This window comes from Crassostrea angulata, chromosome 2, assembly GCF_025612915.1.
Source record: "Crassostrea angulata isolate pt1a10 chromosome 2, ASM2561291v2, whole genome shotgun sequence".
Taxonomy (NCBI): Eukaryota; Metazoa; Mollusca; class Bivalvia; order Ostreida; family Ostreidae; genus Magallana; species Magallana angulata.
The window spans coordinates 68610067-68623015 of NC_069112.1; the positions used below are offsets into that span (position 1 = coordinate 68610067).

Genomic DNA, 12949 nt, shown 5'->3' on the forward strand with positions numbered 1-12949 from the left:
TATATATATATATATATATATATATATATATATAGAATCTGTTCTATATATTCTGTAATTCTGTATCTATGGAGGCACATTGACTTTATATTTTCAAAGAAAATTAAAATTTCAATTAAAAAAATTACGTGCTGTATGTGACAGACAGCACCATACCATTCTAAATAAGTATAAACCAAAGTAATTTTTTTCTAAAGTGGAGAAGGGGTCCACTCAATTCATTGTCTCTCATCAAATTTATACATATAATTTATATGAAAATAAAACTCCAATTTGCCTCCACGAACACAGACAAAATAGTTTGTGTCAATTGATATTAAGACCCATCAAGACCAATTTTAAGAATACAGTCCCCTTTTTTGTGACAAAGTTACATCCTAAATAAACAAGCTTAGATCTTCTCAAGAAATGTTTGTAGAATAGACATTCATGACTTTCTTTCATATTTCTAAAGATTTTAAAAATTTAAAATTAAGTCTGTACATTGCGGTCCTGAGTTGTTATTTTTTCCAGCATTGCCTTTTTGTCTACTGTAGATTCCTAATTAAACGCGAGGAATTAATATCCGCGTAAAATCGCGAAAAGCACATCTCGCGAATTTTAAAATCTCGCTTTTATTTTTCGGATATATGTTTATTCAAGAAAGTATGATAAAAATTCGGCATTCGCGATTTTTTGTTCTCGCCATTTGATGGAAAACGGTTGAATCGCGGAATTACGTACTCGCGTAAAATAAGGAATTTACAGTATGCAAACTCCTCTCTTAATCTATGTAGTTATGAATTAATTCCCATATATAACTCAATATGCTCGATATATCGTTCATTATGACCTTTAACAGACAAGGCAGAATTGAACATTTTGATAGTACCAATTCAGCCACAGACCGAATAACTTACGTTTGCAGTACCTTGACTAAATTTGCAACAATGCAAACACATACATGTGGACATCATTTAATAACATTATATTAATCTATATCGTTTTATAATTAAAAAAAAAATTACATGAAGTTCTACGTTTTGTTATAATGGAAATTATGGAAAATTGTACTAATATCTTTATACTTCTTGGTTTACTTCCTCGTCAAGTGATCATTGATTCTACGCCTTCGCTACGCAACACGAACTTTATATATCCTTTATTTTAACTTCAAAGCAACTACATATATAGCCGGTGAACATCTGTCTTTGAAGACGGAAGAATCCATTATATTAGGTTCTTCCTGTTGGGCAAACAATTCAATATTCATAGAGTTATATAGTTTGACTAGACCAACAATACCCTACATGTACAATGGTGTCCCTCCCTGGACACGCCGTGTATTATCTCCATACATCCACAGTGTGGTTATGCCTGTTTGCAGTCTCCCAGGGTTACGGTAAGATAGCTTTATGTACATTTTTTAGATAATCGTTATGTGAATGTTATACACGAGGGTGCATAGTGTTACTTTACAAGGAAGGACCCAAGTCATAGTTTGGTGATTTCATAGAATAAACACAACAAATTAAGGTATATGTTTGAATTTCCAAGGAAATATCATAAAAATCAAAGTCATATCACATTATATAACAAATCTCCAGTCGTGTTTGAGCACCCCTCCCCCTTATCATCTTTAATAGTTTTTATTTCTTAATTTAATAATTGCTATAGAAAATTGAAAATTAGTTTGATCCGCTGTCCTTTAAGAAAATCAACGGTCATGTTTAGGTTAAGTTGGTGAGGAGGGTTGGACACCTCCGGACAAAGCGCATAAACATTCCCTTATATATATAGCAATATACCATCATCACAAGCTTTTGAGGTTTATATCCCGAGCTTATATGATATGTAAGAGTATGTTTTACATAGTGAAACGAACGATTTCGTATACGAAGCAAACTACTAACATACAAGTTGTTGGATAAATATCCTAAACCTCGATTAAAATCATCTTTACCCAAGTTCAGTGGTCGATAGAATGACAGTGTCAGCAAGTAGTGTTTCATTAAAGCTGACATGAATTCAAAAAAGCATTTGGTTGCCATATTAGTTTCGATCGCTTCTCTACTTCCACTGAGGTATAAACACCTGTCGAGAAAATTACGGTCGGTTGATTTTCGACCAAGGCTTTGTAGTTAAATATTTGTAAAAAAGAATTAAGGAAATTACAACCGATAAAACAGAAAATGTATTTATTCTTATAAAGAATGTCCAAGGTATCCGATTCATTTTGCACAGGTTATGCTGCCTTACCTCGCATGCACATCGAACACGTGTGTCGTTCATACAGAGTGAATAACGTCTGCTTCTTTTATGAAGACCCCAGCGGCACTACATCCAACACAGTAGATAAATAATTGTAAATCCAAGTAACAAAGTAACATCGTTTCCATTGGTTTCTACAAAAACACTCCTTTTCTAAAAGCCATGCGATCATTGAAATTGTGTGATCGGCTACAGTGTATACTTTGCGCATGTGCGATGTTAAAACTTTACACAGAAAAACGTTCTACAATTATCGAGTATTTTGGAATGTCTCTGTCTTTGGAATTCCGTCTGACTGACTTGTTTCGTCCTTCCTTTGATATTCCTTTCCAGTGCAGGGGTTGTCATAATATTTTTGTTCAAAACGCTTTTCTATATAAGTCTTTTCGTCAACTGTAACGTGTCCGGATGAATAAAATACCTGAATGCGGCGAAGCATGAATAGTGCTATCGGTCTTATATAGGGAGTGTGATGCGATGAGCAGAACACCCGAAATCGACAACTAATGTGGCGGTAGTTCGAGAAATAAAAGGAAAATTATGCGTATTTATGAATTCATGTCAGCTTTAAGTCATTGGGGTATGTGCTGACTGACCTTTTTCATAAATGCGTATTCATAAATTCATATCCGCATCTAGGTTAAGGCAACTCCGAGTTTAATGACCGTCGATTTTATTATCAATTATTTTTTTTTTGTATAAAAAACAGTGCTGAATTTTAATATTAAGTGAATATGTTCCCCAGGATATTATTTTTCTACTTCGGAATTGGGTCGGTCTTTTAAAGCTGATGTGTCGGGTATCACGTGACAGTAAAAAATGATAACTTTTAATCCTTAACACAAAATGAAAAAGTGTAACACTAAACCGAAGTTCATTTGTATGTCTGTTACAATAATTTGATAAGCAATTAGTTCATGTTTATGAGTATTACTACTGGAACCATGTTTTAAATCGCATTTAGATATATCATTTAGAGAAAAGTAGAAATCGAGTTATTTCCCTTTGTCATTATTGAATTATGTCGAATATAAGAATGACAAACGCTTATTAAATATCATTAAGTAAACAATGATTTGAGTTTTTGATGTGCACCTATGATAACATAGAAATTACAAATCTACTTGCAAGAATTTTAATGAATTCATGGTTTATGTAAAATGAATGACGTCACAGGAGGGTGGATTACTTTAAGACCGTCAGAATAAAATTAAATTTTGTAAATTATTGGGCCCAACTCTGCAGGCAGTCTGCAGTGATCAGTCTGTCCGTCCTTTTGTCTGTGCGTCCGTCTGTCTGTTCGTCTGGAGCATATTTTTCCTTCCATTGAACCAATCTGACACATTCCAAACCAACAGAATGTTTTTGGATAAACGGTGTGCAGTGACCTTGAACCATATTTCTAGGTCTAAGGTCATAGCAGAATTAAAAATAAAATTCTTGTCTGGGCATATCTTATCTCCCCTTGGTCCAATCTAGCTCATACTTTACTTACAGAGTATCTGTGGCAAAGGAATGTTCACTGACCTTGAATAAAGTATCAAGGTCAAAAGTCAAGATCATATCAGAACATTCAAAAATATATGTTTTCCATTTAGCCCTTTTTGGATCATACGTATACTCCACTTAAACATTGCTTATAAATAAAGGGTGTTTCGTAACCTTGAACCAATTGTCAAGGTCAAATAATATACTTCATTGCAGAATTATATGAAAAATCTTTGTCCGGAGCATATTTCCTTTCTCTTTGCTCAAATCTGGCTCATACAATATCCATATCGTCCCTTTAAACTTTCTCTCTCTCTCTCCTCTCTCTCTCTCTCTTTCTCTCTTTCTCTCTCCATTATCTAAACAAATTTAACACGTGAATTATTATATTTGAAGTATCATACGTAAGCATTTTATATCTGCAGAATGTGGGAATAAAAAAAATCTAGTTTAAATGAAAAAAAATTACATTCTTTAAATATTATAAACAACAGTGAGAGATAACAGAACAAAAATTTTAAAATCATATTCTAAACATACCAACAACTTATAAATGTGCACATATACATTTCTAAAGCCTAAAAGCGTTAAAATCCCCCCAACTTAGGTATTTCTAATTAGGGAAGTATTCAAGATATAACAAAACATAATAAGTCAGACTATTATAAGAAATAATAGCTAGACATTGGATTTTTAAAGACACAAATAAAAATGGAAATATTTTCTTTGTTCTATTGATAATTTAGATACACGATTAAAACAACTTAACTTCCCCAATTTTTATTCATTTTACTATATATTCTATAATAACTGTCATGTGATTAACAAAAGTCACGTGATCAACGTCTTGTATCCCGTTAAATATACACTTTACATGCTTCAGAAAACATACCACAAGAACCACGAGTTTACATCATTATGAGTGTAACATTGTTAGAATATATGTTAACAGTTAATGTCGCCCTCAATAAACCAACATACCTACTGAAGCCCTTTAATGACGCCAGTAACGCTGTAAATGGATATAAACCAACCCTGAGTTCTAGTGAAGCTGAATGTGTCTTTTCATATCCTGGACAAATTGGCATATGGTGGGTGAACCTTACCAACATCTACAGCATCCATCACATCACCATCTACTTCCTGGCAGGAAATGACCCATGGGGTATAGTAACATTTACTACATTTCGACAGTGATTTGAAATTGTTTGCATTAAGACTCTAGGTTTCAGATCAAACCTCAAATAAATTTGGCTCTACAAGATGACGTATAGGTAGTTTAATTATAATCACTTCATTATCATTATCCATGTAAATCTACATGAAATAAGTTTCATTTGGGAAAAGTGTCAAAACACATATTTTGACCCTTTTAACTATAAAACAACACTTTTCATTACCTATCTACACTGATATACCCATCATTATATAGTAACTACGTACTGGTATTACTTCTCATTTGTTGCCATACATTATGTTTATATACCCTCTACATTTTTGCGTGAATATATTGCGTGTCAACCAAATTTCGAGAATCATTTATCGAGTTATTTATTTAGCTACATATGTTCTTTAATCGAAAACATATATCATATTCTTCTGCAGGACCTTCTAACCGCTTTACAAGGAAAGTTCTTGGATCCTCTGTGTACGTCTCCAACACAACAGACAGACTACAGGGTACACTGTGTTACAGTGCACTAGACAATATACCTGCTGTCTTCACCATCACCTGTCCTGTACATGGACAATACGTCATCTACTACAACGAGAGACTACCAGGAGTTACCTATCCTGACAAGTACTCTAAGAGTGTTACCATTATTCTCTGTGAAGTGGAGGTGTATGGTGAGTATTAAATAATCTTCAATTAAGTATGTAAAGGAAAAAGACAGTTACGGTGATCATGCCAATATCTTTAGTATTCAATTATTTCAGTATGAGAGCGGATTCGAGTCTTTATTTCCAAGAAACAAAAACCATCATGTAAACATAATAACTGTACATAAAATTATACAAAGAAGATATTATTTTATTATTTTTTATTCCGAAAGAGTGGCTTTACACATTGCTACAAAAATGTTGAAAAAAACCATATCAAAAGTAATAGCAAGTACATGATGCATATGCAGTATTATTTGAATTATTTAATTACCGTGATGTAATATATGGATACTTACGCATAGGTAACAATAGGTCATTTTACATTTGATAATTTTAAAAACTAAAAAAAATTAAAAGTATAACTAAACCATTACCATTGTATAAATTGAAGGATGTCCTGCTACCGGATATTTTGGGTCCAACTGTTCCGTTCCCTGTCCAGACATCAACTGTCAGTACTGTCACATAGAGACTGGCACCTGTCAGGGCTGTAAACCTGGATACAATGGGCACCGGTGTGAATTAAGTAAGGTTGAAGAGCTGTCATTCTACTAAAAATGGGCCGAAATACCGTTTAGATAGAGTTACTTACATACTATTGAAAATACCGATACAATATATTATTAAAGATCTTTGAATTTTTTTTATTTTGGTCTATCTTTTTGTCTACAACCTTGGTTAAAAAATAAAGCAAATAAGAAAAAATGTAATACTTCATGGTTGATTTTTTACCATAGTAATTTGGTTTGTGCATGTTATTACAGCTTTTAAAAGAGAATTGTACGCTGCTCCCCGCAGTCAAACCTGTGGTCACTGCCGTGACGTAAAGCAGTGCTCCAGTGTCAATGGAACATGCTTAACTGGATGTGATGCTGGTTTTAAAGGAGACTTGTGTAAAACTGGTAAGTGTGAGGAGAGATAAACACATTATGTAAACAAATGTGTTTTAAGGAGTAGTAGACTGTAAGTGAGGGCATTGCAGCAACTAGACCTAACGCGAACTATTGCGAACTTCATAGGCAATTTCGCCACACATAATACTGAAATAGAGTGTTTTTCATATCATAATAATATTGGAATCACAGGTATGATATGAAAATTGGTTTTAAAAGGAATCATATAATCCCTATCATTTGATTCTGATATGATTTTAATTATATGACAGTTGCTTTAAATGAGAATCATATCATAATGTACACACACTGTGGACTCCTTATTTTACGCGGGTCCTTTTTTCCGCGATTCAAACACTACCATTTAATCGACAGAACATAAAATCGCGAATTCCAAATTTTATAGTTTCATGTAATTTACATATGTCCGAATAATAATAGCGATATCTTAAAATTCACAAGATATGCTTCTTACCATTTAACGCGGATATTAATTCCACAATCAGTGTATATTTCATTTATGTCGGCAATGGAAATCTGCAACGTTCAATTTCTTGTAAACACACTTAGCCTTTTTACTGCGTATGAGTAAAAATATTAACCGTCACCACGCATTTTGAATTTATTTTTATTGTTTATTTATTAAAATGAACGTTCAATCTTACATAAGCAATTTGATATGTACTTTTGATAAACAATCGTGAAATCATATATATTCGGTAATAAAGAAAATCGACACACTTACGGCACTATATTTTTAGGTCCAAAAGTGAACTGAATAACATGTTGATATGACTGTTGCATGCATTACTTCGAAAAAGTATTTATCAAATTGTGCACGCTATTGAATCGTAAGAGCTGAAGTTTGAGATGCGGGAACGGCGGACAAATTAGGGGGAGAGGTATGTCGGCTATCAAAAAGGGGGTAGGGGCAATTTTCTCATTTTAATTATATTAATGGTAGTGTTTCAATGGTACTGTGTGGTCAGTGATTGTCGGGGTTGAGAATGCAGCTACTAAGGTGTTGAACTGAACTACACGTAATTGTTTTAAAATTGAACAATATTTAATAAAGATAATGTTTTCGTACAAAGTATTATAAAGAGAAATGTTATAAATTACATAAGGAGATAAACTATAGTTAAGATAACAAGGTTTTATTTAAACGACCGCCTAAGATTTTTTTTTTGCACGGTGATTGGTGGTTTGGGGTCGCTCTGCAGAGTTTTGTAATTAAACGATTTTGATTTTAAACAAATGGTACAATTTACATTCAAAACAAGAATTTCATTTAAAATGGTTTAGAAAACAATATTTTTGTTAAGCTTTCATAGGTTATAAAATTTCAGGCAGCTTTGTTATCTTTATACATGTATGCATACTTTTCGTTTTAAACGTGTTTTTGAACGATTTAATGAATTAAATTAGCAATTTGTATAAGAATCAAAATTCTAAACATTGTCAAGTGGGTGATGGGATGATTTCATTATAGAGTCTTCCTTAAAGTTCCTGTAAAAAACCGTAGGGTAGTTATATATTTTTTGGAATATGGTTCTTGATAGCTTCTTGTACTTGAACATGGTTTAAAAAATGTTGATAATTGAAAGTAATACTGCGTGTAATGAATATAACGAAGCGCAGGTGTTCGTGTTCAAGTATGTCAATATACGGATTATGGAAACAAAAATTGTATTTTTCTGTCATTTATGGTCGAATTTGAAAAAAAAGAAACTAAAAATTGAATCATTACAACGTACATGTTGTATCAGACTTTTTTCTTATTTTAGGAACGCTTCTTGAAAGTTACAAAATGAGTTTTAAAACATTTAACTTCACTCCTCATTGTTGTAACGAAAATAATTGAAATTTATTTAACTTATTTTTTATCAATATATGTTTAGCTTGTGACAGAGGGTCGTATGGTTACGACTGCAATGAGACATGTGGACATTGTCGTGACGTAAACCAGTGTTCCAATATCAATGGGACATGTTTGACTGGATGTGGTGTTGGTTATCAAGGTGGCCTGTGTAAAACTCGTGAGTAGAATTTCTTTTCATATTCCGGGTTTTTTATTATTAAATCTCATCAAAGGAAAATAATCAATGCATTGTTGTGTTTATTGATCGATTTGTCAACGTTTTATCTTTAACCTAATTATGAAATTGCTTGTAAGAAATCTATCATTACTTACAAGCCATTTTGCGCTATTCGAATTTTGGGATGAAGTTTATGTTATAACAAAACTCCGTAGAGACATATTTTCTTACACACATGATAAATATTTGCACAAAATGCGTAAGATAATGAAGTTTCTTTTGAAAAGGCAAGACAATATTTGCGCACCTTTATCAAGGTTTTTTTTTTTTTGTAGAAATGATAATCAGTACCTTTCTTATATATTGTATTACAAAAACAACTAAAATAGGTGTCTGATCAGTTTGCTTAAAACGTGATACATGTGTGTATCGATAGCTTGTGAAGGGGGAACATATGGTGCTGGTTGTAAAGAAACATGTGGATACTGCCGTGACGTAAACCAGTGCTCCATCAACAATGGGACTTGCTTAACTGGATGTGATGCTGGTTTTAAAGGAGACTTGTGTAAAACTGGTAAGTGAATAGAAAATTAAGTCATATTCATTCGTTTTTAAACAATACATGGAAATTGTTGTGTTAAGCAGGAACTACACAAAACTCGCACCACTGTTAACCACACCCAAACCCCCCCCCCCCTTCCTTTCGACCAGGATTTAGCATTTATTCACATCATTGATTCCATATTTGTTGAAGTCAAATCGTCACAACATACAGATGAAACCCAGAGGAGGTGTGTTTCTGATGAACACAAGTCCGAATGCTTTGAATAAAATATATGTTTAACAATGTGATCGTGTGTAGGGCGTAATCAAACGCAATGAACACAATCAAAACTACAATGTCCACATGCGATAAAATACTTATTTTCAAAGTAGTATCTGTCGTTTTACTTATTCATTTCATCAACAGTGTATATAAAATCGATGGACAAATATCCGGATACATATACGTACACTCAATTTGACATCATTAACAAGGAGGAAGAACGTGTATAAATCGTTATTGGAGAATAAAATCATTGATCATATCATTTTGTTAATCATCAAAATAGACACATTTTTATATTTGCAAAGTAGTTTTCTTCATAATTGATTAAAACAACCTTGCGATATGATTGCATTTGTTATGAATCAGACGTGATGTTGACCGTCCAGTCGATTTACTTACCCAAAAGCTATCAACTGCGTGTCCTACGCCCATTTAAACATTCAGGTACAAAAAGGCACATGGTGTGCTACATGTAACTGTGGTTTGAGCTGTAATGATAGTTTTTGGTTTTGTCTGTTTCCATTTCATGCAACTAATTTATGTGACCAGAAGGAAAGCGACTGGGTGCGCATTTTTTTCTTTCTCAGATGAACGTTTTTATAAAAAAAAAACCACGCATTTCTTTACCCCATGATACGTTTTAAAAAAAGTGATTCATTGATACACTTATTTTTTTTAATATTGAAATTACATCTGTAGCATGTGACAGAGGGTCGTATGGTTATGACTGCAAAGGAACATGTGGACATTGTCGTGACGTAAACCAGTGTTCCAATATTAATGGGACGTGTTTGACTGGATGTGTTGCTGGTTATCAAGGTGACCTGTGTAAAACAAGTACGTGTTTTGTTTTATGATATACATTTAAATACACAAATATATGTATGCTGTGATCATAACTTTATTATAACACTTATGACAGTTTAATTTAATACTGATGGCAAATTAATTTGATTTTCTATATCAACATTAAAAGGTTTTTTTAAAACATATTACTGATGACTTATTAAGCTAATGAAACGTTTGTATATTTTTATTGAATTGTGTTTGGTTTGGGAAGGTAAAAAAAATATTTGAGATATCTTTGTTTTTGCTAAAACAACATTGTATATTCGCTTTTCCCAAAAAACATGATTTTTTTTAAAAATAAGTATAGCATTATATTTACATTTGTTTTCCCTTGGACTGAAATGTCACATTTTCATTGGTTTAAACATAGCACGTGATTGCCTCATATATCTCTATATTTGTTCTGTGAGAAATAATATAAGGCAATATGGCCGTCATTGGTCGACGCTTCGCTTACTCATTTCGACATTTCATAGTATTTTATACATTAACTGCATGCCGTAAGTTCTTAAAGTATTTGGAGTAGTTGCCCTTTGAAATTCTTTAAAATTAGAGTAGTTGCCCTTAGAATATTGACGTCAAATTGTTTTGTCTGGAGCAGAACAAAATAGCAGCGTCGAAATTTGTTCAAATCTCTGCAGAGGAAAGGGAGAAAACATTTAAAATTGAATAGCAACAAACCATTGTTAGTAAACATGGGTGAAGCAAAGATTTTGAAAGAGTATTTGAAAGGTGAGATTGAAAATTTTGAAGAGTTTAAATAAAATGAGTTAAGTTGGACGAGATGTAAGGCATCTTGTACATGGCTTTGCGTAGATCATCGCTATTTGTGAATAAATATGTCGCTTGATAGTCCTCGAGAAAACAAAACACTTATTAGGTTAGTTACTGACTCACTACGGAAATATATTGGGTTGATCAATCTCATAGAAGGCTCGGCTTCGCCTCGCCATCTATGAGATTGATCAACCCAATATATTTCCGTAGTGAGTCAGTAACTAACCTAATAAGTAATAGTATATACTCAACTTAATCTACAATTACGGACCACTTTAGCACTTTGTTGATCCAACATTTTCTCACATCCTACTGATAAATATTGCAGACTATTCATATCACCTTACATGTACTGTTAAAATAAAATATACATTTCAAATGTGATTAACTATGGAATTGAGTTCAAAAGAATGTCATTGAATAACATTTAACACATTGACTTAATGAGCGTGAACTTTTTATACGTAGCATGTGACAGAGGGACGCATGGTTTTGTATGCAATGAAACATGTGGACATTGTCGTGACGTAAACCAGTGTTCCAATATCAATGGAACATGTTTGACTGGATGTGATGCTGATTATCAAGGAAACCTGTGTAAAACTCGTGAGTAGATATGTATTCAATATTTATCATAGAACAAAAAGATATATAATACATGTATAAACATGTAAGTAGATTGATTTAGTGATTAATTCTACTGATGTCAGCTTGCCCCGTTGGATATTTTGGAGAAGACTGTTCTGAGACCTGTATCAACAGTTACACCTGTGACGGTTGTACCGATGTCAGTGGTTCGTGTGATTATGGCTGCCGTCCTGGATGGATTGGATACTTCTGTCAAAAATGTATTTATTTACACACATAATTTAATTCAGCATTGAGTTTTTAAAAAATCGGAACAAATGTATATTATTATACGTATATCAATTTTACCAAATGTGAAAACATTAACTGCATGCAAGACGAAAATAAAAAGAATTCTTATTTCATTTTGAAGTTTATGGACAAATTTAAATCGTGTAAAAACATTGTTTAAATGTGAACGGGTTGATTGAAACTACTGTGGAATCATTAGAATTCGTGGTGGCTCAATTTTCGTGGCATTCGTGGGAAGCCCTTCCACACGAATTTACCTCCTCAACGAAAAAAAAATTAGAAAGAGTATTCCTTCTTACTGAATCTGAAAACTGACGCACCAACGAAATTACATCCCCACAAATAAACAAAAAACCAACAATCCACGAAAATTGACCCCCACGAATTTAAATGATTCCACAGTATACTTAGGCGTAACTGAATTTGGTGTATTAGAATCCAATATGTTGATAGGTAAGTGTTTATATATTTTTTTTCTATTACTTCAAACAGAGAAACCAAAAAAACACATAAACAGACGAACAAATTATCACAAAACATACATTTTATATAAAAAAAAAACATACTAAACTTATATACAAGGGCTAGAATTTAATGATAACAAATCAACACCAGTGCGGTGAAGCTAAATTTTGGCGAATTATGCATTACATTGCCAGTTTATATACCAGTTTTTACAAAAAAAGAAGAACAAATTTCTGATAAAAAAAATAATCAAGAATGACTTTCTATTTGATTTGTATGCGCATTACAACGCGTTGTCGGGTTATTGTTTGGAGAAACCTGGTATGTGTGAAATAACGGGGGAAATACACCCGTTGCGTCATGTGTGAGTATTAAAACTTTGCCTGTGAAATTTATGAAGACGTTTTTACTCTTGATAATACGTATTTAGTTTAAACGTTAATGTATGATTTTCCAATTTCATACCACTGCCGATTTAATGTTTGTCACCAGCCAGCTGTATTTATTTATCTGAGTTTTATTTTACTTACATTAATAATTAATTACATTGATCTTCTATATTACTTCTTTTGGACGTCTGTCACTCATACGTATAA

General features: G+C 32.8%; 1 protein-coding gene across 1 annotated transcript; it reads left to right on the forward strand.

Moving 5' to 3' along the window:
* The first annotated feature begins 4656 nt into the window (after positions 1–4656).
* Positions 4657–12440, forward strand: LOC128173536 (cell death abnormality protein 1-like). The gene is made up of 9 exons (XM_052839239.1): positions 4657–4903; positions 5344–5586; positions 6014–6148; positions 6387–6524; positions 8417–8554; positions 8991–9128; positions 10083–10220; positions 11478–11615; positions 11720–12440. The coding sequence occupies exons 1-9, from the start codon at positions 4657–4659 to the stop codon at positions 11875–11877; spliced, it is 1473 nt and encodes a 490-aa protein (XP_052695199.1). The 3' UTR covers positions 11878–12440.
* The last annotated feature ends 509 nt before the right edge of the window (positions 12441–12949 follow it).

Excerpts from the sequence above, each read along its gene's own strand:
- LOC128173536 (XM_052839239.1), top strand. The coding sequence starts at position 4,657 with ATGAGTGTAACATTGTTAGAATATATGTTAACAGTTAATGTCGCCCTC. Across the intron at positions 5,587-6,013 it reads CTGTGAAGTGGAGGTGTATG|GATGTCCTGCTACCGGATAT; the intron begins GTGAGTATTAAA and ends TATAAATTGAAG. Across the intron at positions 9,129-10,082 it reads AGGAGACTTGTGTAAAACTG|CATGTGACAGAGGGTCGTAT; the intron begins GTAAGTGAATAG and ends TTACATCTGTAG.